At 43.8% G+C, this 25505-nt stretch overlaps 2 protein-coding genes across 2 annotated transcripts; one reads left to right on the forward strand and one right to left on the reverse strand.

Annotated features, from left to right (window-relative positions):
- Positions 1 to 7: 7 nt before the first annotated feature.
- LOC130520451 (adhesion G-protein coupled receptor G5-like) lies at positions 8 to 829 on the reverse strand (the record flags this gene model as incomplete). The annotated part of the gene is made up of 4 exons (XM_057024160.1): positions 819 to 829; positions 425 to 705; positions 188 to 290; positions 8 to 113 (listed from the first exon to the last, which is right to left on the reverse strand). Coding segments are annotated over exons 1-4 (501 nt in total), but the record flags the coding sequence as incomplete, so codon positions are not given.
- Positions 830 to 13231: 12402 nt separating this feature from the next.
- LOC130520452 (plexin-D1-like) lies at positions 13232 to 23904 on the forward strand. The gene is made up of 7 exons (XM_057024161.1): positions 13232 to 13479; positions 18319 to 18424; positions 19690 to 19829; positions 20002 to 20181; positions 20487 to 20571; positions 21203 to 21484; positions 23662 to 23904. The coding sequence occupies exons 3-7, from the start codon at positions 19708 to 19710 to the stop codon at positions 23887 to 23889; spliced, it is 897 nt and encodes a 298-aa protein (XP_056880141.1). The 5' UTR covers positions 13232 to 13479; positions 18319 to 18424; positions 19690 to 19707; the 3' UTR covers positions 23890 to 23904.
- The last annotated feature ends 1601 nt before the right edge of the window (positions 23905 to 25505 follow it).

Raw genomic sequence — 25505 nt, forward strand, 5'->3', positions numbered from 1 at the left:
ACACCACCAGGCAGACCATGCAAAAATTAAACAGTACCACCAGGAAGGGTAAGGCCGCGGTCGTGATGTAGCTGATCAACAGGCCCTGCGGGAACTGGCTGCTTATCCAACATCTGAGGAAAGAGAAGCTGATTTAGTTCAGAAAGAAGCAAACCCAGCATTCACCCCGTGAGTTCCAGCATCTTACAGCTGCACAGTTGAGTTGTAGTTGTCGTCACCTTTCAGTTGAATTGTGTGTTTACCATAAACCTTAAAGCTCACACAGAGCACCGCGGTCAGCGTTGGCAATCCTGCGCCAAGACAAAAGAAGCACAGAAGAGACGTCAGCTGGACTTGAAAGCAAAGCCAGAACTTTAATTTAAGCCATTTTTGAAGAAAACATAGGAGAGAATAAGATTCTAAATACTTGGTACGGTCCCCTCACCCCATGCCACCAGGCTGAGCTTGAGCACGTATCTCTTGATATAGATGTTAAAGACTCTGACTAAGAGCAGGTAGAGATGGAACCCTTCCACAGCCATCCACAGGAAGGTGGCCATCAGGGAGAAGTGTAACAAGAGACCCAGGCCCTTGCAGATCCAGTCCTCATCAGCTACATCAAGCACCAAAACCCAGCAACTGCTCAGCAGGAAGCTGAGGTGGAGGCACAGCAACGCTCCTGTGAGGTGGAGGTGCACACAAACTGTCTTATTTGGATGCCGTTGTCTGGAAGACAAACAACATGGTGACCTTTTATGGCGTGCATGGAACAGATGGAAGCCATGTAATCAGACAAATATGCAGGATCAGGGGTGTTTTTGTGTTTGACACCAACTGACATAATAATCATGATAAAAAAATGTTCTCTTTTTTCTGAATTTCCACTTAATTGCATCAATGTGCACCCTGTTTAAATAACCAGCTCCTTCCTGTTTCTGAGAACTGTCAGTGATGATGATGATGATGACACTAATGGGATGGTGATGGTCACGACCTCTCTTCACTTACTGTATCCTGGCATAGATGATTAAAGCCAAGATTGTGAAGAGGACAGACAGAGCGGATCCGGTGAAGCTGATGAAGCTGATGTAGCTCAATGCTGGGGCACTGGCTTTTTCCACTGCTTCCACTACTTCCACTACTACAGCAAAGAAGCTGAGGTGGTCACAGCAGCAAACTATCTCAGCTTGAGTCACATTGGTATGGCAACCCTCTGTGCTCCAATATCCTGCAAACACACACACAGAATTACAAAAACCCCACAAATGTTGTTGCATCTTGTCTTTGGATGCTCACCCGTTCTGTCATCCAGGTATGTCTCCTGCCAAAACACACAAGCTGCCTCTTCTATCTGAAACATCGAACGCGCTCGTCTTCAAAATGAAATAAAAGAATGGAATAATAGTCCAAGAATAATGCAAGAAAGACGTTCACCTCTTTATCGCGTCTGAAGGTCAATCTGACAGGATGTAAGAGGTCCCTGACACGTCTGCTGCCGGCCTTCACGACCACAACTAAGTCGTCCAAAACAGTGCCTGAACGGCGGTGAGAGCGCCCTGCCGACCGTCCTTTCCCCCCACTGGAGCGGGAGCAGGCTGCCAGCAACAAGGACATGTGACTTTAATGTACATTCCCTCACTGGGAGTTTGAAAGTTGTACAAAATCATTATCCTGAACGACAGCCTCTTATATCATTCGGATTTTTCCGACATGTTTACAGATCTCTCCCCCATTTGATCCACATTCCTGCTGTGATGATCTCTGAATTGCAGCTGTTTTCTCTACTTAAAGAACGGTATATTTGTAGAGCTCAGAGTGTTTACAGCTGTTTACCTGGAAGAAGTTGCTGTTGAGCACAGTGACGACCAGCAGCACCTCGTCATCGGACACGTTGCCTCTGCTCATTTGGAGAGCCGAGGATGGGACGTAACCCTACAGTTAGTCACTGATCTTTCAGCCTGAATACACAGAAATTAATTAGAACAGGGAAGCGTATTAAATCGGAATATCATGTTTATGTACAGAAAAATATGGCCTCACTTCTTCCGACACATTTACCCTCAGATGGTGGAAGTTAAAATGTCGCAGTCTTTGCCTACAGGTGGTAATTTCCCGCTCATAACACCTATCAACACACATTTAATCAGTTACAATACACCTGAACTGGAGGCTTGCACGTTTCACGCCTACTTATGTTTAAACCTAACGTCTGCATTCAAAGTGTAGGAAAATTCGAAATAACGCTGCAGAAAGTTTCATTTCCTTAAAAGTCCTTGTTGCTACGTCATGGGGGGCTAATACGGATCATTTCATGGCAGAGAGCGTCTGTCTGCGTCAGAAGCCTTGACTTTCCTCAAAAGGGTTTTAGAACGTTTCTTTTTAATAAAGCTGACAGGAAGGTGCAGATACTTAATTATGCAGCGTCTGTTACAGTTAACTTTTCCTCGTGTCACTATTACTATTACAAGGCTGTGAGAGATCATTTATTTTCAGCTTTGTATGCCAAGAAAAGACGGAAGATGGTGTTGAATTGATCACAAAGCGGACTGATTAAGCACGAGCTTGACTAAAGAATACCAGCACTCATGCTCCAGGAGAGTCTGACCTTCATAGTCATAATTTCTAAGATCGGATGAATATTTTGATCAGCCGACATGGTCACAATCACACCTTCCTGAGCTAAACAGCAATCAAATATTCATTGGGTGAAAGAAAAACTGAAAGAATGTCAGACATTGAACAGAAAATAAAACTAAAATAATTAGTGAGGGTTAAAATGAAAAATTACAGAAGATCTGACTTCAGGAGCAGATGGAAAATATCCTTTCAAAACATCAGTTATTATTGTCACATAGAGTAAACTTAAAATACCAAGTGAATAAATCTGTGAACTGCCACAGGGCAGTAGGGATCATTACTAACAGCACATTTCCTGACTTACTTTGTCCAGGAGCCGTTTGCTTGCGAACACCAGTGGGGAACAGCATTGCAGTCTGTAGAAATCAAGGTCAGAGAAAGTCACAAGATAAACCCAAACCCAACCAGAACATGAAAAACATCACATTTAGCCAATGTGACAAAGAGCAATTCAGTTAAAGTCCCTAATGTCACTTTGTAAATGTTTTACTTTGGAGTGATGAGCCTCACTGGACCCCAAAAATGTCATGACAGGACCACTGATACGCAGGACGACGCAACTCACCCAGAGCTTCAATTCTTGCTAAAAAGAAAAGTGTAAAAAGACAAAGAGTAATCCACATTGTTCTGGACGTTGGCACTGGGAAAGGACGATCTGTCGAATGAATGTTCTGCTTTCTGAAGGTTTGCTTAGACATGATCGGAGTTTTACATCTACATTACTTGTGGTTAGATGACAAAAAATACAGAAAGTCAGTCAATATGTCACACTCTGCTCCAGCCCATGGACTCAGTACTTTTCCACTCCCCTGCTCACACCCACACCCTCTGATCACCACACCTGCCCTCACTCACTGATCACACACCTGCCCTCACTCATCAATCAGTTCACCTATCAGTATATATTCTCCAGCCTCACACTCACTCAGTGCCAGATTGTCTCTGCTATGCATGACCTTCCAGCGTTTACCTGCCTGTCTTCCTGGACTCGACCCTGCCTGTTACGACCTGCCTGCTCTGCCTGACCCCCGGTAAATTAACTCTGTCTTCTGTTTTGACCACGAGCTCAGCCAGTCTCCCTCTGGATTGTTTGCCTGATTCTGCCTGCCTCCAGGTTACTGAACTTTTGCCTGCCTCGACCAAGTCCACTGCCCCGCCCTCGAACTGTTCTTTGTTTGCCAGATTACAGTTAATAAACCTGTTAACTGATCATCAGTTATTGCCTGTTTTGTACTACACTTGGGTCCATACCAAACCCGTCACAGTCGTGTCTGGTTTTGTGCTTTCTGTCCACCTGCAGAAAGACCACCTGCCTACACACACACAAAGAATGTGTATTAGAAGCTGCAGCTGGCTCTATAAACAGGTGGTAATTTTACATTTGAAGATGAAAATAACAGCACCAAACTCCTTCACCACCACTCCTTGAACCCCAAAATGTTCTTGTATTTCTATTAAACTGTACATGAGTGCGGTCCTCTTGTCTCATGTTTTTAAAAATCCATCCATACTATGTGAACGACTAAGCGCTATTGCTGGTTTAGACTTTAACCTCCTGTGTTAGCTTCAAGCTGATTTTTGATATGTTCAAAGAGCGTCTAACACTTCCCTGTGTAGTTATTTCCTTTTTGGGTGAACCTGAGTGGACTCTTCAGTGTCACCTGTCCCCCAAACAACTCATTAGTCTCACAAAAAGTGCTTCTATGTGCACCTTTTTCTGCTGTGCTGTTCTTTTGCTGGTTGTAATCAACACCGGTCATCTGTTGAAAAGCCCAAATCTTTCATGTGGAAACTCCGGCAGACAAATCCTCGCTGACTTCTTTAATATGAATGATTATGACAGTTTTATTACCATAAAAAGTAAGAAAGTAAAGCAAAGTTGCCAGAATATTTAAACAAAATTTCAAAACTTACAGATCATTTTCTGCTCTCTGTGGGACATGAGTGACGGTCCTGTTGAGAGGACATCCTGGACTCTCTCAGGAGGTCAACGGAGGTCACAATTTGTGTAGTGGACAATGGGATTAACTACCTACAGCTTCTGACCAGTTTCCATAGTTCAGGAAAGTGCAGCAAATCCATATTTGGACACAAAATATGTGTGGCACTGAGTGTGTTTGATGTATTTGCCAAATACATCAAATACGAGAACGTAGCGTGGAAGTAAGAGCAGCTTTTCTCCTTCCCAGTGGTACAAATACATATCAACAAAAACCTTGACAGAAAACCTCTTTTGATAGTTAATTTGACTCTTAAATGGTTCCCCAGACAGACAGCACAGAAAGCAAATCAAGCACCGGCCAGCCAGTTCAGCAGGGAGCCATATTTTGTGTCCAAATATGGATTTGCTGCACTTTATAAACGTCTTCCTTCTTCGTCCCTAACTTTCACAGCATGATGCCTAAATCACAAATGCATCCTCCATCAGGCCTCCCCGGGACGTCTTCATCCTCGATCCTCATGCGAGATCCTCCTCAGAAGTGGCTCCACTTCCAACATCTGGAGTGTGACCACTTTAAAAAGTTTAAAAAGCTTGTTGACTTACATGGTGAGGGATTCCCTTCTTCACCATCTTCCCAGGAGAGCTTTTGGAGGTGTGTTCCTCTTGGGAGGGACTGCAGAACAAAAAGATCCTGTCCAAATCCCAAATGTAGCCATTTTTTTATCCAGTCCAGACCAGTGGGACTTCCAGAGGTCAGACTGTTCTTCCACTTTCCTTATTAAGCTTCTCTCAGCCTTACTTCTTCCTGAACTGTTGAAACTGGTCAGAAGCTGTAGGTAGTTAGTCCCATTGTCCACTACACAAATTGTGACCTCCGTTGACCTCCTGAGAGAGTCCAGGATGTCCTCTCAACAGGACCGTCACTCATGTCCCACAAGAGCAGAAAATGATCTGTAAGTTTTGAAATTTTGTTTAAATATTCTGGCAACTTTGCTTTACTTTCTTACTTTTTATGGTAATAAAACTGTCATAATCATTCATATATTATAGAAAGTCAGCGAGGATTTGTCTGCCGGAGTTTCCACATGAAAGATTTGGGCTTTTCAACAGATGACCGGTGTTGATTACAACCAGCAAAAGAACAGCACAGCAGAAAAAGAAAAAGGTGCACAAAGAAGCACTTTTTTATGAGACTAATGAGTCCAGAACTGGACCAACAATCAAGAGTATGTGTAAATGTTCGCTTGAAAGCTGCTGAAGAAGCTCCTGTCTTCAGAATGAGCAGATTGGAGCAGCTTCTGAGTGACATCACACATCCAAATAAGGTGTTCTTGTAGGAAATGAGATCAAACTCAATCCATAATAAGCATTCCTGATTAAATGTTTATTCTCAGTGCAGCTCATCCTGGAGAGAATGACGCACCACGTGACCACTCTGGTGTACGATGGTGCTTTAAGTTTAACTTCTATTATAATGAGATGTTGAAATTAAATATTTATTATACACAGTTTTTACAGCATTGGAAATTTTAAGAATGTTTGTTGTGTCTTTCCTGTGGCAGAGAAATTATAATAAAAAAAAATATATTCACACCATCTTTTTCCATTTTCATATTTTTGAAAAAGCTCCAGATAGCCACTAGGGCGGCGCTAAAGAGCCGAACGTATAAGTGTATATTATTCGTATTATTATTGCTATTATTTTATTATTATATTTTTTATCATTATGATAATAATCAATCTTCATCCATGTTTTTCCTACCTGTTACCTTGTTTGACTTCCTCATCCCTGAAAAAAGTGGGTTTTAATGTTTTTGATGTGTTGACAACATACCTCTGTTTGTTTTTTTTTAAAGATCCTGAAGAGAATTATATAACTAAATCAAATTATATTAGCAATCAGAAGAACAGCAACATCTGTGCGTTTCCATCGTTGGTGGTGGGTGGCGCTATCCCTCAGTTGTTACTTTTACTACTGGCAAATTAAGGTCAGTTCAAGGTCATAGCAGGTAACAGAACACTGTCAGTGATATTGTGACTCTGCAGTCCAGAACTCAAGTGTTTTTTTGTGTTTGTTTGTGTGTGTGTGTGTGTGTGTGTGTGTGTGTTGTGTGTGTGCGTGTGCGTGTGTGTGTGTGTACTGCTGTGCAGTCTTTTGGGTTTAGCATGTCATAACTGTGCAGCCTGTGAAGCCCTTTGAGGCAAACAATGTGATTATTTTGAAGGAAAAAAATCACAAACAAACAAATCCAAAAAACAGGCACCAAATATCTCATTTTGACCAAATCTGAGTTGGGCTGATGTATGAAATGGCTGCATGTCAGTCAGTTATACGACAGGGGGCAGTAGAACACCAAATACATCAAATACAAGAACGTAGCGTGGAAGTGAGAGCAGCTTTTCTCCTTCCCAGTGGTACAAATACATATCAACAAAAACCTTGACAGAAAACCTCTTTTGATAGTTAATTTGACTCTTAAATGGTTCCCCAGACAGCACAGAAAGCAAATCAAGCACCGGCCAGTTCAGCAGGGAGCCATATTTTGTGTCCAAATATGGATTTGCTGCACTTTATAAACGTCTTCCTTCTTCGTCCCTCACTTTCACAGCATGATGCCTAAATCACAAATGAATCCTCCATCAGGCCCTCCCCGGACGTCTTCATCCTCGATCCTCATGCTAGATCCTCCTCAGAAGTGGCTCCATTTCCAACATCTGGAGTGTGACCACTTTAAAAAGTTTAAAAAGCTGTTGACTTACATGGTGAGGGATTCCCTTCTTCACCATCTTCCCAGGAGAGCTTTGGAGGGTGTGTTCCTCTTGGGAGGGTCTGTAGAACAAAAAGATCCTTTCCAAATCCCAAATGTAGCCATTTTTTTTATCCAGTCCCAGACCAGTGGGACTTCCAGAGGTCAGACTGTTCTTCCACTTTCCTTATTAAGCTTCTCTCAGCCTTACTTCTTCCTGAACTGTTGAAACTGGTCAGAAGCTGTAGGTAGTTAGTCCCATTGTCCACTACACAAATTGTGACCTCCGTTGACCTCCTGAGAGAGTCCAGGATGTCCTCTCAACAGGACCGTCACTCATGTCCCACAGAGAGCAGAAAATGATCTGTAAGTTTTGAAATTTTGTTTAAATATTCTGGCAACTTTGCTTTACTTTCTTACTTTTTATGGTAATAAAACTGTCATAATCATTCATATTATTATAGAAAGTCAGTGAGGAGGTTTGTCTGCCGGAGTTTCCACATGAAAGATTTTGGGCTTTTCAACAGATGACGTTGTTGCTGGTGTTGATACAACCAGCAAAACAGCACAGCAGAAAAAGAAAAAAGTGCACATAGAAGCACTTTTTATGAGACTAATGAGTTGTTTGGGGGACAGGTGAACACTGAAGAGTCCACTCAGGTTCACTCAAAAAGGAAATAACTACACAGGGAAGTGGTTAGACGCTCTTTGAACATATCAAAAATCAGCTTGAAGCTAACACAGGAGGGTAAAAGTCTAAACCAGCAATAACTCTTAGTCGTTCACATAGTATGGATGGATTTTTAAACATGAGACAACAGGACCGCACTCATTTGATTACAGTTTAATAGAAATACAATAGAACATTTGTGGGGGTTGAAGGAGTGGTGGTGAAGGAGTTTGGTGCTGTTATTTTCATCTTCAAATGTAAAATTACCACTGTTTATAGAGCCAGCTGCAGCTTCTAATACACATCTTTGTGTGTGTGAGTGTGTGTGTGTGGTTGTGTGTGTGTGTGTGTGTGTGTGTGTGTGTGTGTGTGTGTGTGTGTATAGGCAGGTGGTCTTTCTGCAGGTGGACAGAAAAGCACAAAACCAGACACGACAAACAAAAAAATCCACATGAGGGGGCACATGAAAAGCACAAATAATTATCTAATAAAAACATTAACGCTAAAATAAAAGAGCAGATTAGACAAGCCAGTTTTATTTTATTTTATTTGATAAAACACTGAGAGTTAGAAGTAGGAAGCTGAGCTGACTGGCCTGATAACATCTGGATGACTAAGATTTCCATGTGGCTACTTAAAACAAACAACACACATGGGCGGATGCAGTTTAAAAAGATTCACCGCTTCTACTTTCCGAGGTTATATAGATTATAGACGTCATATTAAAGAAAATGGCTGCAGGATTTCCTGTTCCCTTAAAAATCCTGGATGCTCTGAGAATTCTTTAGGTTAAGCTTTCACGTTCAACTGTCACTATACAGATAAATAAGGTGATGCTATAAACGCTAGACTTGGAGGCACCAATCCTACCTTACGTTGGAAAGCTACATAAATTGTAGTGACTGTTATTCAAGGATCATTGCTGCAATAAGAAGACTGGGTCCCCTTCCATCATAATTACTAATCACTAATTTAGTTACCGTTCACTGTGGAAGACCCAAAACCAATGAAAGCAGAGAGGCCAACCATGTTCTCTCTGAAAATGTGCGTGTTCTGCTGTCAGCAAAAATGCTACCAAGAAGGGGATTCCCAAGGGGCTCAAGCTGCTCCCTCCCCAACTGCACTTCCATGTTTTCCTCCATGGTTTCCTTCATTTTGTAGTGATCATCTCATTAGCAAAGAAAACTAATGAGTCTTTCTGTACAATACTTCTACAAACTCAGGTGTTGACTTTGTAACACCTGTATAATGTGGAGATGGGGCATATTTCTGTTATCGATTTCTTTTAACTGACACTTCTTCTTTATTCTTAACCTCAAAGGTTTGATCCTTTGGTGACTCCTAATTTTTGCATCGCTCTGGAACCGATGACACTAAGAAAGTGGATTCCTTTTCTCAAGAGCAATGGAGCCTGACCCCTGATAGATGCTTCGCTTTAACTTTATAACATGGAATTTGATGTGAAATAAAACCCGGTGTTTAAATATACATCTATACATGTATTGTGCAGTATATGTCCTAACAGATGTGTGTAACGGAGTCAGATGTTGGGAGGTGTATTTTGAAAGTCCTGGCCGGATTACGTCGTTTCCGTAAAGTCGGACTTGACGCCTGGAGCTGCGCTCTTTGCTGAGCGGGCAGCAGAGGTGTCCCTCACCTCCTGCTACCCTGGGTCTCCAGACACTCCTAGCCCCCTCCCAAAGCTTCAATGCCACTTTCTTAGAATACTTTCATCTCGCTTAGAAACGTTTAAACCCACATCCTGCCAACCCTACCTTTCCCCCCATGACATGCTACAGGGACCCCCATCTTAGGACCTCATTCGGTTACCTTTTTGCTTCCAGAAAAAACAGTGTGTCTTTAGAGTCCCCACATATAGAGTTCAGAGAAGAAAGTTTTTTTAGGGTTTTAATCCAAGGCTGGTGCTGGACTCCACAATGGCAAAACAGTGCTGAAATGATGTGCAACCAGGCTAATTGTCTTTCTCTTTCTTCTCCCTCCAGTGGAGGTCTACAACTGTAAAGTTGGCAGTTCAGACTGTTCCCAATGCTGGGGCAGGGAGGATCAGGAACACCTCTGTGGTGGTGTGAAAACAGCTGTAAGCCACGGGAGACTGCCAGCCCGATCGTGGAGCAGTGTCCGTCCCCCGAGATCCATATAGGTAGATCCCACAGTAACCCCTGTTTTGGCTTACTCCACCTCCACTTTGGTGCTTGCATGCTCCATTTGTCAAGCATTTACAGTAAATCATGGGGTCACTCACATGGTTTGGTGGCCCCTGTGGCCCTTCTGTGTAAACCTGGCAGCTGGGAGAGTGTTGGAATAGAGCCTTTCTAAAGGAGGCCACTCACTTATAACAAGTCAGTGTTTAGCACTTACTTAACCACAACCCTCGGGGGACAAACTAGAGTCAATCTGCAATTACTCAGGAGAGCATGAGGACACCTTCTGCTTTATATAAGTGCACTGTGTATAAACAGTCTGCTTAGGAAATCACACAAGTCAAAAGAAAGAGTGAAGGTTTTGGACCAAAACCACAAAAGACTTAAGAGCCATTCGTCTGAAGGCGGTCCCATAGAATCCTCATCATGATGACCAGCAAGGCCTTTAAAATCTTTACAGAGCTCGCAAACAGCTCTCCTCCTTTTCAGCGGTGTTTCACGGGTCCATTAACAGTTGTCTCATTGGCCATTTCTGTCGCTACTGAATTTTATGCGCAAGCCCGGCCTCAGTATGTGGTCAGGGGAAGCACGGCTCACATGAGAGCCAGTCGGCCTGAACTTCCTGCAGATAAAACCTGGTCAGCCCAGGAGAATAGGCAAGCAGAACAAAGCAGGCAAAGCACACACACACACACACACACACACATACACTCACATGTGCACTGTGTGAGAGTGGCTCAAATAGGCCATATTGAAGCATTCATGATTATCCCCCATTCTTTGTAGCTGTCAGCACACTGTGACTAACAGGATGCTCCATGAGAGTCAAACTTGTGTGGACTTCTTAAGTGACTGAAGTTAGCCAGACTGAGATACTGAATGTGTGGGTAGATTACTGTTTCGGTGCGCTTTCTCTCACTCCCTTTCTCACACACACATGCACACTCCCACTGGCTTTCTCAGGGGAGCGGGTTGCAGAAAGGATATTGGGGCTGTGGTTCTTCAGGGTGTGTGATGCAATGCTTTGGCAGCCATGTTTTCCCAGGGAATTCACAGGGGTTTTTCAGCCGGAGTACGCGAGCTCACGGAGGGAGGGAACAGCTCACCCGAAACATTCACACGTACTTGAGCAGCTCTTTGTTTTGAAATGTGGCCATGCACGGCCAAGGTGATTTTTTTTTTATGGCTCTGTGTCGTCAAAGGCAATCTGTGTCACGAGCAAATATCAATAATATGCAGGAGTAATTTATTCCTCGCTCAGCTTCACCACAACCCCTCTAATGAAAAATTATTTCCATTGATGTCAGACAATGGACGCATTATCCCTGTAGCTCCTTTCTCCTCGTGTTTATACATAGGCTAGTTCTCGTTGTTTCAAAATCAATGGTTTATAATTGTTTGAAACAGGCTCTGACATACACGACATGAAAAGAACCTAAACAGTCTGGAATATGGTACGGAAAACTAACTTGACAGAGAAAGGGCGTAGAAGACTATGGGCCTGCGAGAGGCCTTTTCCTGTTTTTGTCCTCGTTGTCCTCGTTGATTAGCCAGATTCACTGGAATTAGAGTGAGGAGAGGAGGATAAAACAGATCGGGTCAGAATCAGAAAAAGGAATTGGTAAAGAAAACACATGGATACCATCGGCTGATCTAGTGCTGGATATGAACCTGCACATCAAAAACATGTGGAATATTTCATATTTGAAAGCAAGTATATGGAATAGCTTAGCTGTCAAATGTGTTCAATATCCACATGGCATTCTTTGTAGAGGTTTTTTGTGTGTGTGTGTGTGTGTGTGTGTAGACACGTTCACACACATGAGCTCTCCAGAGGCCTGATGGAGTTGGTGCTGTAAATCAGGACTCACAGACTTCTAAGAGGTGTAAATGAACAGCACACCAGCTGATGCTGATGCCGCTCAACGACACCACAGGGACATGCAGGGTGCTCCAAAATGCACCATGGTGATAAATAACTCTGCTTGCTGCTCCAAAGGTGTGTATTCATCCGTTACGCCGTGGCCGGTGTGCATATGCAGTCAGTTACGGGCTGAATGGCGTAACGTGACCCGCGTGGGTTGCTGTTTTCACCCGAGCTTAAATGCAACCAGAATAACATGTGAATCACTTCCTGTGGTCTGGATTCCACAGAAGCACTGTAATTAATGGTTCTGGCCTCCAACACATTGCATTTCTCATGATATTAATGCACTCTTTACACTTTGCTGACCCCCCCTCCCCACCAGTCCAGCTGGGACATCAGATGTTTATTTTCCTGCACTGTCCTTCTCACAGCCTTCAACTTATCTAAATGCTGAACCTCACCCTCTCAGCCAGACCAAACAGAGGTGCTGTTTTCATTCTTTAATTTCCATTTCTGATAGTGCGGAGCCAGGCGAACATGAGAGGGTGTCATACTGACCCCCCAGCCAGGGGAGGGAGGGTTATTCATAAAAGCAAACAGTTTGCACAGCTGGCTTCTGCTACAGTGGTGGAGAGAGGATAGGAACAGGAGACGTTATCTCTAAAACCATGGCCACAGCCTCGGCGAAGGTCAGTCCACCTCTCTCTTTCCTTCTGCTCCCCCTGAGCCCGAACCCAGGGAGACAAAAGGCTTCAACATTGCATCTTAGTGAGCCTCTAAACAACAAAAGAAATGGCTCCGAGGTATCTCACGCTGCAAACGCAGGGAAATAGATGAAAGGGGGAACGGCTCTGTTCATTAATTCCCCTGTTGAGGCTGTGCTCTCCCGCCGCTGCTACCACCAGCATTCACTCTTCTCTGACACTCAGTTCCCTAAATTGCCTCCCCACTCATCCACCTTTCTGCCGTGCTCTCCAGTCCCTTCTCTCTTTCACTCGTTCTGTCTCTTGCGGGATGTGAAGGGGGCTCTTAGCTTGCTCTTTATTTGCATGTGCTGTAGAGGATTAGAGGCTGAGAGTGGCACAGTTAAGAGTCTGCTTTGTATGTGTGTGTACACCTAAATCTTGTCTTCAGATGAAGAGCCACTCGTCCTTGTTTCTCTAGGCAACACACACTCAACATCAACACCAGCCGTGACATCCTCATTCTCGTAAATTTGTGTCACGTTTGTTATCGTCCGTCATTAGCGCCCGGTAATCTGCTTCAGAGCCGCGATTTATTGGGTCTTTCTTGCTCCCCGTTCATTGCTTCCCCTCCTGTCTTTGTCAGATTTTCCCTCTGAGGGGTCCGGTCGAAGGAGGCACCCTACTGACAGTACAAGGCAGAAACCTGGGCCGGAGGGCAGAAGCAGTAAAGGTCTCCATTGGAGACGTGCCGTGTTCGCTGCTGCCTGATCGTTACACCGTCTCCCTGGAGTGAGTATTATAATAACATATGGATTATTATTATTATTCATGACTCTGCACATGTGGGATTGTAGCCTGTGCGTTTACATAGTGTTATTTGATTACCATTGCCTCATTCGTTTATCTTTGACATCATCTAAGCTGTCAAATGACAAGGATTTAAATAAAACAAATGTGCATTTGCCCAGTGAGTGGCTGGTTGGAAAATGTACAGTAACTGTCAGAATCAATAAACCTTTAAAAAAAAAAGAAGTTACAGATGCATTTCAGCCTTCGGCGCTGCGTGAAAGCAGAGTTGAGTCTGAGGTGTATTTTACATTTAACGGCTAAAGGAAGCTGTCAGTCATCTCGTCTGCAGAGAAAAGTGCTGAAAAGAGTCTCGAATGTGCCCAATAAATGTCGAATAAATACGACGGGATCCACCATAATTGTGCACATCAAAGTCTGTTCAGCTGTTTAAAGGCTGAATTTGAATCTCATTGTGTGCAATGTGAATTCACTCAAGGTTGAGACCTCAGCCTCACTCTCAGAGACAGAAAAGAGTTTGCACAAAAAAAGAAAAAAAAAACATAAAAACAAATAAAATCATCTTGGCAGTTGCCTGAGGTGAAATTGTTTCAGAGAGCAGTAATGATAAAAAAGTTTAGCTTACTAAAGCACCTATTGGCAGCTATGATACAGATATCTTTCCATGACTGACATGAGTTGGTGATGAGCTAAAAATAGATTCTAACATTCTATAGAACCGATTCCTTCTGTCAAAACAGCAGCAGTGCAGCCCTGTCACGAGTTGAAGAAAGTGTCAACAATTTTTTAGATATATATCTAAACACTTCCAAGTCCAACAGGAGGAGATGGCGATACCCACGTAGAATCTTCCTTATTTTTGGACAATTAAAAAACAAAACAAGTTGCATCATTTTCATTATTATTTTCTAAAACGAATATTAACAGGAAACAGTGCATTCTGCCTGCACAAATTAGGTAGAAATATGGGTGGGGGTGTAAGTGACCGACGTGTGTTCCCTTTAAGGGACTGGAAACCAGTCCAGGGTCAAACTCACGGTTAGGAGTAGTAGTTAAAATATAGCAGTTTTTTGAGCATTACTGAATGCTTTAATTATTGTCTGAAAAACCTAGGGTGATTTGCTAACACAAACACTCCTGCCTTGTTATCCCAGACTGGATCTGTCTGGGTCATCCGGACTGTAGAGGTTTTTAACAATACTCATCAGCATGCAAGTGGCTTGCTTATGTATCTGCACCACATTCATGGTAAATAAGTTGATGAAAGTTCCCTCCATAAATCAGTCTCACAGGTTATTAGCTAAATCTGCCTGGTACATGTCCACTTTCTGCAGAAGAGCATCAATAATCCCTCTGTGGTTGTGTTTTCACGGAGGCTAATTTTCGCAAACATTTTTATGCAAAACACTCCTCTTTTTTAATGAGTGCATTACCTTTCCTCTGGAGCTCAGGGACCATCACACTGTCACCATGGTGACGGCAGGACCCAGCCTTGACAGGAAAACTCAGTAACTAGAGTTACATCCAAACTTTCCTTCGGTATCTGTAATGGAATGGAAATGTTTATCTGGTCTTGCTTCACTGAAGCCAGTCATTGGATTAAGACCAGTCTGAGGGTGACCTGCGGCTCTTACCTGTCACTCCAGCAGCCTGACACTTTCCTAGAAAAGCGCGCACGTCCAAAACTGGCGAATCGCATTTCACTCCGCGGAGGTTCTCGCCCGGCGTCGCCTTTTCTCATTGGCTCCTGACGCTGGCTGTTATGACAGGCAAGCGTGTCCTCGCTGCTGGAAGTGGCGGTGACAAATCCCGACATGTCTGACAGCGTCAGCACAATTTGTTTTATAGGGACACTCGTGGGGACCTCCCATTGATTTGATGCGTTTTGATCGATCTCATCCATCACACCACCGACTTTACACCTTTACATTCACCCAAAACATTTAATCCATACTTACCTTATTATAAACCTTATTTAGATGCTAATCGAAAGCCATTTTTTCCACGTCGATGACTGCTCAAAGATGCATGCAGGGTTTAAAACAACACCGCTATAGGAAAATAACCCCCACTCAGCTGATTGAAAAATCAAACAACGCGCACGTGCAACACGCACGCGAGCACGCGCGTCTAACCCCATTTACCTCCACTGTTGAGACAGGTGTCGGCTCGTGTGCGCGAGGTTAAAGTTCACGTCTGCTGCCAGCAGCACCGGAGAGCCGGCGCTCCCTCCGCCGAGTGTCAACGTTTTAATTAATGGCACCGTTGTTCCAGGCACACCTCATTTACTGCAGCACTTCTCTGTGCTTTTGGCTTTGCTTGCTCATATTGCCCTCTCTATCGTTTATCATGTCAGCTCTGAGAGGACCTCGCCCCGTCCATTTCGCACCGCGCACGCGAGAAAACACTCACATCCTGACGCACGTAGATTTAATATGATTTGGGGGAATAATCAGATCCTCACATCACATTAGATGTATATGGAAACCTACATGTCTGCAAAGCTCATATCTTTAAGAAAAACAGAATGAAAATGGGTTTGTGCAGCACATTTTTGTGGAGACCTACGCAGCTCTTACAGCCTGATGAAATTTATTGTTACAGACCCTCACAGATGTTGAAACTAAATCTCATACTTTTTTTCTTTAAGTGACTATAAAAACGTTTTCAAAGGCTAAATTTAATTCCCAGACTGTATAGCCCTGTTAAATGCTACTGTCCGGCTTCATACCCCTGTCTCTACCGCTCAAGATACATATAGGTTTATTACATTGGTTTTCCTCTAGTCTCGGAACTCATAGTTTCAACAGAGATATCGTGTAACGCGCTGCACTCAGTTTGTGTATTTATGAACACAGGCCTGAAGCAGACTTCCTGGTTTACTTCAGTTAAAGCTATCTATGATTTCCCTCAGGGCGACCGATGTAACGGGCATGTTTCATTCCATTTGTTCTCCCCCCCTCTGTCTTTGCTAAATCGGTGCATGATGAATTTTCCTCCAACAGGTGTGCTTCTGCCCTCTTGGCACAACTGACAGGAGTGTAATTTGGGTGTAATGGCACTCTTTACCTGATGGGTTTGTAATTAATGAGCAGAAATTCAGGCCCTGCTTTCAACAGATGGCTGATGCTGAACTTCTTTGGATATTCTGAACAGCTGTAACCAGCTCATGAATGAATCCCTTGCAACACTGTGGTCAAAACGCATTTTCAAAGTGCTGGCATTGAAATCTCATTTAGATAGGTCCTCTCGGCTCTCAGACCCAATAGCACGACCCCTGCCAGGCCCGAAACTGTCGAGCACAGCCTCATCACACCGCCATGTCCTGCCAGGACCGTACATGACACCACGTCCTCTGTGCCCGTTCCCCGCCATTCCTCTGTGTGCCCGTTCCCCCGCCATTCCTCTGTCAATCAACTGATCACTGGCTGTGCGTTTTAACCAGGCACCTGACTAAATAAACCAACAGGGTGTCAGCCTGGAGGGGGATCATGTGAGGTGATAAAGGTTGTGCCCCCCGGTACCGTAATCCCTGTGAGGCCCCAGAACAGTAGAATCCCGCAGCTCGGTATACCACCCTATCATTAACGTGAGACGTCCCTGTTGAGGGTGCGCTGATGACACACGGCTTAATCAGAGCCAGGAGGTGAGAGAACAATCATCAGCAGCCCCTTAATCTCCTTTGAGGCTAGCAACATCTGGTCGGAGGAGCTTTTGAACTTTACATCTCCTGATATCTGCAGGCATTATTGGATTCTGTATGTAAATGCATTAGGGTTTGATAAATTAGCTCATATCCAGCGTTCCCAAGTTTAATTATGTCTCTTTGTTTTGTAAGTCCTGATCGAGATCTCCATATTTATATTAGTTCATTCTTATTTAAACAGAATGTATTAAATTAATGTCCCCTTAGATGATATTCTTGACCTTGTTTCATTACCCTGATAAATCTCTGGCATTTTGGCTGAGGGTTTCTTCCACCCACCTAAGACACCAACAAAAAAACAGATCCATGCAGAAATACTGACAATCCTATCGAATAAATTGAATTGAAATTGAAGACATTGAATAAATCACACCGAAGTGTACCTTTCCTAGCATAAGGCTGGATGTCTTTTGTCATAAATTAGTTGTTAAAAACAGCTGATCTCTGGCTGCATCAGCAACACCAATAAGAGCTTCGAATAAGAGTGAACAGCTTGGATTTGGAGTTGTCACAAACGCAATCTGGTACTTGTGTTTAATGCTTTTGAGTTTAAGCACCAAAGATTATTTTTACATTTAGGTGCATGGTTTTTGTATAGAATTAGAGCTTTCTTTTAAAACAACAACAACAACAACAACTCATTACCGTAATATTATTGCAACTAAACACCAAAAACATCGGCATAAACATTTTCCCATAGGTGCAGCATTGACCACCTGCCTGACTTCACGCTGTCGACGCACATTTTTAGAAAAGCTAAATTTGGCTTGTTTGTTGTATTATGTTGTCAGATGTTTGTCTTGCTTCACTGTTTGTACAGCGCTTGTGTTTTTTTATGTACTGCTGTTTTTATGTAGTTTTTCGTCGGCTTACAACCAGGATACGACTGCAAAATTTCGTAGCATCTCATGTATAAACATGTGCTGGTATGATAATAACGTTCCTTGAAATCATTTTGGTTTTTTTAAGATGCTGAAAATACAGACTTTTCTTTAAAGTATGGAATTGTAAAAACAGGAATCCATTAATAATAATCATTAGTGTGACAGCCGCAGGGATGCATGTTAGTCTTATTTAGGAAACCAGCTCTGATTATGATGTTTTGAACTCTCCAGGCTGGTGTGCATCACCGGGTGGTCTGCAGACGAAAAGACGGATATTGTCCAAGTGGACGTGGAACAGAGCGGGACGGGGACATCGAAGGAGAGCTTCTCCTACTTAGTGAGTGTTCTCCAGACATCCGCTGAACTCTCTCCCTCCGCATTCTCATTCCGCTACTCTCCCGCTTGTTTCTTGTTCCCCACTGGGAAAGTCATCCCAAGTGTGTCAGTTGAGTGTTAACAGATGCGTTTTATGAGTCAGAGGAATGCAAGTGTGTGGGAATCTTCAAACGCTCATCTGGTCTGCAAACAAGCACCATTGTCATTCTGAGCTCGCTGCCAGCAAAAACAAATACGTCGATTGTTCAATGTCCCTTTGCTCTGGATTCATCATTGGCCGGGTCGAGCCGGCCGGCATTGTGTTAATGAACCTCAACCCACACAGTCTCCCATTGGACTTAGAGCATTCAGTCAGTGGAAATACCCAAGTACAGCTTTTGTTTTATTTTATCTGTAGACAAAGAGTTTTTTCATAATTCACTCCTGGAGCGGTCTATCATTTCAGCTGCTCTGCCTCCGAATTAGCCCACTGAGAAATAACCCCGATGCTGAAGCCCTTCTTGATATCCACAGATGAATATAATCCAGAACAACAAACATTACACCACGCTGCTGTGGGAACACCTCGCTGCTTCTCTTATCCAAGGCTGAGATGCTCCTTATGAGAGAGCAACTCTAAAGAGGAAGCTGCGGGAGAAAGACATTACAGATTTGCAGACAGGATATGCGCCTCTACCGCATCTCCTTCCTCAGACATTTAGACGGAAACATCTGCCTCCTTACATCCACCCTGACATACAATGGGTCTTCACCCCTCGGTGCACAGTGAGGAAGTGAATCCTGTCAATGAGGATAAGAGGCTTCCCTAAAGGCGAGGTTCATTGCGAGTATAGGAAAGTTCTAATAGAGCAGGAATGCTGATGATGGTAGCTGCAGCCCTTGCCCCAGGTCTGTGCGTGCATGGTCATGCACGTGCGTGTGCTGGATTGTGCATAACAATTGTTTGTGCATGCAGATTTTCCACATGTCGGCATTATTGCTAGTCGTAGTGACACTCTTGCCCAGAGGCCTGGCTCCGCTGTAACTCACTACATCGTGGTTTTAAATACATTTTTATGGTCAGCAGCTGTTTCAAGCAATCTTTAAAGGCAAGACTTGAACCCCATAAGCTCAGGACACAATTTATGTGCTATTGAGAGAGGCGTCGTAGTGCACAAATCACGGTTCGAGTAAGCCCCTTCTTCTCCTGTGACAGAAGTTGTCAGATGTTTTTTTGATAAATGTGGTGCTTTCATGTTCACGTGCTGTATCTTGTGTGCTGCTTAGCTCCCAAAGCTGCTGTACATGGAGCCTAACAAAGGTTATCATGCTGGAGGAACTAAGGTGACCATCACTGGGGAGCACTTGGATATTGGCTCTCAGGTCAGGGTCATGGTCAACAGCACACACGAGTGTGTCATTACAGAGTGAGTACAGCTTGTATTATTTCTGTATTACTATTATTTGAAGTTTTCCAACTTTCAAGGGTTGCGTAAGTCATGTTTAGGTCAGCAATTATGCTTGAATATTAGCAATAGCGTTGGTAAAGAGTGCTCCTCTCTCAAAATCTGAAGTTGCGTCTTGTTCCCGATTTCACAGGAAAACAGATAATGTCATTGAATGCACCATGCCGGCAGTCACGCAAGCCCATGTCTCCTCTGTGAGTGTGTGTGTGGAGTTTGAAAACCTCCCCTGCCAAAGAGATGATCTTAGCACCACCTACACCTACAAGAAGAACCCCACCATCTTCTTCATCGAACCCACCAAGAGCTACCTCAGGTAGGAGCGTACCACAAGCATTGAAACAGAACCAGGGACATAACGGAAGACTGTGTCTTTCATGCATTAGTGACATAACCCGTCAGAGTAATGTCCTCCTGATGTGCAGCATTTCCTCACTATTGTCTTTACAATAGCGCGGCATGTGTGCGGCAGAGTGCTGGTGGTTGTCTTTGATGACATATGCGAGGGTTCTTCCTCTGTTGTTTTGGTGCAGGGCCCCACAGTATTTGCAGAGTGAATTTGACATTCTTTTGTCATGACCTGGGGTTGATTCTCCGTGTGTTTGTGTGGGTTTGTCTCAGTGGTGGCCGGACCATCACCGTGACGGGGCAGGGATTCGATCTGGTGCAGAGCGCCGTCATGCAGGTGGAGGGAATCGGACAAACGGTGAGTAACCGGCTGTGCGGTTCTCACTAACCCTCTGATAAATTTGCATTAAATAAAGAAAAAAGTGCAAAAAAATAACTGGTTAGCTTAGCTTCACATTAAACATACAGGTAATCCTGTCAGGAATTTCTTTCAAATCATACCTGCAATAACACTTCAAGTCCACTAACAATAGGTGAAAAACACACTTCCAAATAGCTCGTGCGCTTCTTCTTTGTGGGAAATTGTGTCTGCTTCACAAATCTATGAGTGAATAAGCTGAACAATAGAATGTTCCAGATGGTGACAGAGGAGGTGGGTTTGTGCTGCAGCCGTGGGACACACTGGGAACGGACTCACCCTATTCATCCACGCTCACATGCTAGATGAGTTCATGCTCTGGAAATACATCATATCCAAGGGGATGTTCCTTGAAACGAAATACTCTGAAATGTGATTTGATTAATAGAATGTTTTGCAGGTTTGATCAATAGCTGTATTGATTTTTTTCCTTCAGGTCATCATAAAAGAGAACGAGATGGTATTTAGAGAAAGACGCAGCCTTTGACAGTATAGTTCGTACATCATCTGACTTTTGGATGGAATGGTAAAACGTGTCTGAAAATGTCTTCCTTTATGTCCTTGTCCTCAGATGTGCAGCGTGATCTCCAACTCCACCATCCATTGTCCGTCCCACTCTTCCAGCGAGTCCCAGCAGACCTCGGTGCGGTTCTTCCTGAACGGGGTCCTCTACACAGACGAGAGCTCCTCGTCTTCGGACAGCGAGGAAGAGGAAGATGAAGAAGGAGAAGATGGCGACCCTAATAAGGATCACTTCCTGCTGGAATATGTGGAGGACCCTCAGTTTTTCACTGCCAACAAGGAGAAGCTGATTAAACATCACCCTGGAGAGCCACTGACTCTCATTATCAACGTAAGTGATGCGACTTCCGCAGGAATGAGCTGTTTTTAGACACTTTAAATGTTTATTATGATGATCTATTATCATATTTTTGTAAGATTTCAAAATAAAATGCATATTTATATGCTTGCATTTGAAAATTTCAAAAGCCTCAACAGCAACCACCCACCAAAACATGATGCAAATCAATCTGTCCCTCACGTGCAGCTGAATGTTTTCCCACTGCCGAGCCTATTTCGAGGAGGAAGGAAGGCTTTTATTTTAATAGAGACAAAAAAAAGGGAAAAAACAAGTGCAGTGGAGAAACACAATGCTCACAATTAATTTTAATTCATGGTTTCGGTGAGGCCATAAAAGGAATGTGGTGAAATTTCATCACAGTTTCTTTCTTTTTTGATTGTCTTTTAGAGGGTCAAGAAATCCAAATACGTTTCAAAATGTCAAAAAAAGGACAATAATTGTTTTTTTCTGTTTTTCATTATGTTGTTTTTTTTCTTCTCCCCTCTGCTCCTAACGTTGTGGGATTAAAGGATGAGCGTTCTTTTCGTTGCTTTATTCACACTCACATTAACCAGAGGCACATAAAATACATCAAAGGCCCATTGCAATGTGTTGATGAAGAGTGTGTATGTGTGTGTGTGTGTGCTCTGATGTGAGCACCTGTCTTCACGGATTCGTCACCTTTCAGGGCGGCTGGCTGTGGCGCTGTATGACATCATAGGGAGGTTTGGACATGATGTGTTTGTGGCTCCGAGGCCCCACTGTGGGCTGCTTCTTCCTGTTGTCTTTAGGGAGGTGCTTCCCACTTATGGAGGAACCTAAAGTATTTTGCAGAGAGACAGCAGAGAGAATGCGACTGTTTGTTTTATGGCGAGCGTCTCACTCAGCCAGATCCTATATTAAGCTTGAGCTGGAATGTGGGTGGGTTTTGTTTGCTTTCTATCATGTTTTGCCCTTAAGAATCCTTTGTTTTTCCACCGACGGTTTAAAAGGATGACGATTTTTGAGTTAAATTTACAATACGCTGCAACGGATTTATGTTATTTGTGTGACGATATTGCGAGTGCGCATACATTTTTTGGGGGGTGTGTGTTCCTGTGCATGCGTGTGTTAGGAAGCCTTTGTTGACAGAGGCCCAGGGGGTGGCATCCTGCAGCAGAGACAGGACAGGGCCTTAAGGGTATAATCAAAACAAGGAAGCACACTGGGATAAACACAACAAAAACATTTCCCCAAGTGTTGCTGTTAAATTAAAGGGAAATTTGCAATTTCATTTGAATTCTGCTGCATTTCAATAGAGTTATCCTTTATTCTTGTATAATACTAACGGCGTTGTACAGTCCTGGAATCATATTCCTATTAATAAAGGAAACATTGAAAAAAGGGATTGTTGCCTTATAAATGCAGCAGAAACAGACCAAATTTATGGACAAGGGGAAAACATTGTGAATGTTAAAGCTATTTCTGGAAGGACCTCATGTGTCTTCTCAACTTTTGTGCATTTTCGTACAGGTTTGCCATATGTTGTCTCTAAAATATGGATCTCAGTAAAGTCCCCAGATGCCACTTATAAACTTCTGCATGTTCACTGAATTTCAACATTAAATTGAAAAGCCACATGTCCTGTGTTCAGTCTCTTGTATTAGCTTCAAACCCACTGCCAAGTTTCCCACGATGCAACCTGATAGCCCCTTCCATCAAATCCTCCCTGCCTGCGTCTCCACACAGGGAACGTATTTCATAACGCCGTGTACAGAGACCAAAACCCTCGTGCAGCAGTTTGTTCTGTTTCGGTGTGAAATTAATTTCACTTGTAAAAGCACTGGATGTTTCGGTTAAACGGGGGCTGTGCAGCTCCTGTAAAAGGGCCCTGAGAATGTTATTTTGGGCGCGCTGTCAGCTGGTTTGTTTGTAGGAACTTCTCTGGCCATGATAGCAGCAGGAATGTTTGCTGCTTTAAGCCGAAGTTGAGCCCAGTGTGGATGGGTTTTCTGCTGGCTTCCTCTGAGTGACAGCTGGGTGATGGGGCCGCTGTTGGCTTTCCAGGCTTGTGTGTGTGTGTGTGTGTCTGCAATTGTGCCTGCATGTCACTTTAAAGCTGCTCTGGTCTTTATAAATGTTATCTGCGCCTGTTCAAACTGCACCCCTCTGGTCTGATGGCTGTTGTTTTTTTTTACTTCCTGGCACAGAAAGGGCCGAGCGATCTGGACCTGGTACCAGAAGAATACTCGGTGATGATTGGCTCGTATCCCTGTAACATCAGCTTTCATAATGACCAGCTGTTCCACTGCACTATCAATGGACTGCTGGGCTCCAGCGAGAGAGAGCTGCCAGTCACCGTAAGTATTCATGTCACAGCCACAAAAAAAAACCCTTTCATCCTTGTGCAGAAAATATCTCTGGCTGCACCCAGGTAATTTAAGGTATGACACTCCATTCGAGCTGAGCATTTACTCAGAACCCAGACCATCTGCGATGTTCACAGAGAGGGGTTTTATCTGCAGCGGTGTGTGTGTGTGTGGGTCTTTCCATGCATTATGAATGCTTTGTAGTCTGAGGCCGACACCGTGAATCAGCAGTCAGTGGGGGCGGTGCCACAATGTCATGCTGGAACAGTTTAAATGTTCACTACACCGGCCAAAAGAACCACCCCCCACACGGGTTTTCTGTTAGACATCACATATATCTGCTAGTAAGTCATTATCGCTGAGGAGATAAATTCAATGTAATCTCCATTAGTGGTATATCAGACTATTAACAGCCTTTGATTTCCATAAATCATTCAAAATAATCCATCCACTCTAACTTTTCTGCTCATTTATCACTTTCACATCAATGCTGTAGAATGAAAAACTGTTATGGCCAGTAAAATAAGAATGTTGCCAGCATTAGAAGCAGCTATTATTCTTTGAAGCATTATTGGAGCGAGACCATTTGAAGCGATCGCTGCGTTGTCATTTCCTTTTAGCTTCCTTTTTTTGTTAAATGCATGTCAGATCCATTACTTTTACTTTTCCATTGGTCTTCTTCGCCATAGACTTCTGCTGTGATGAATCATTTCAAAAACACAAAAGCATCTGGCTCCCAGAAAGGAGCTGACCCCCATCATTCACTTCACGAGCTCGTTCGCCACGGACACGTCAGGAGCGCTTTCCTAATTTGCGGCGCATTGACCCTTCTCAGCCACCGTAATCATCTTTTCAAGCCCGTACGCGTCTGGCTCTCCTCAGCGAGACGCTCACTCATCACTCAGTCACTCTCTGTTTGCAGTCACAGTCCAGCCGTCTGACTTGGTGACCATCTCACCTCCTCCGCCTGTGTTTTTGTTTTGTCTCTGTTCTCTCACCATCACAATTAAAGACTTAATCACGATACCCCTGAGAGCCAGACACTCTCTTCCGCTTACCCCATTTCCCTTCTGGTTTGTTCATTTTGGTTCGCTCGTCTCATCTTTATTATTATAGTGAAAGCAGGCCTCTTGATCTGGGCCCAAAAACACTTGTGCTATACCCTAAACACTCACCCTCCTTCACTTTTTCTGAACCTGTAACCACCCCCCCTTCCCATATCCAACCAAGCGCTGCCTGTCCCTGTCTGTCTCTCAGGATGTTTGAGAAAAAACAAGGGCAATTAACAAAGACGTAAAGGCCCGGCAAGGGTCAAATGACCTGTCATAACAGTTATGGGTGGGCTGCCTGTGCGCGAGCAGAGGGGATGATTAGTTCGAACAAACTGAGGACACGTGCGTATCCCTCTCTGCATCTCCATGAAAACACCTTTGTGTGTGTGTGTGTGTCGCTCATGGCCGTTCACTTTTCTTCACCTACTTTCGGTGGCAGGTCTATTTTTACATTCTGCTGTTTTTTGGGGGTTTTTTTCTGCTGGGTTCTGAAGAGGCGCTGAGCTACAGACGTGTATGCGCTGAGGCTGTGTTTTTGTATCCTGAGTGAAACAGGAACATGGAACAATGGCATTTTCACCCTCCATTAAGCCAGGCCAGGCTCTCTGGAAGAGAGCCTTTCCTCGCCGGTCT

Source organism: Takifugu flavidus, unplaced genomic scaffold (assembly GCF_003711565.1).
Source record: "Takifugu flavidus isolate HTHZ2018 unplaced genomic scaffold, ASM371156v2 ctg386, whole genome shotgun sequence".
Taxonomy (NCBI): Eukaryota; Metazoa; Chordata; class Actinopteri; order Tetraodontiformes; family Tetraodontidae; genus Takifugu; species Takifugu flavidus.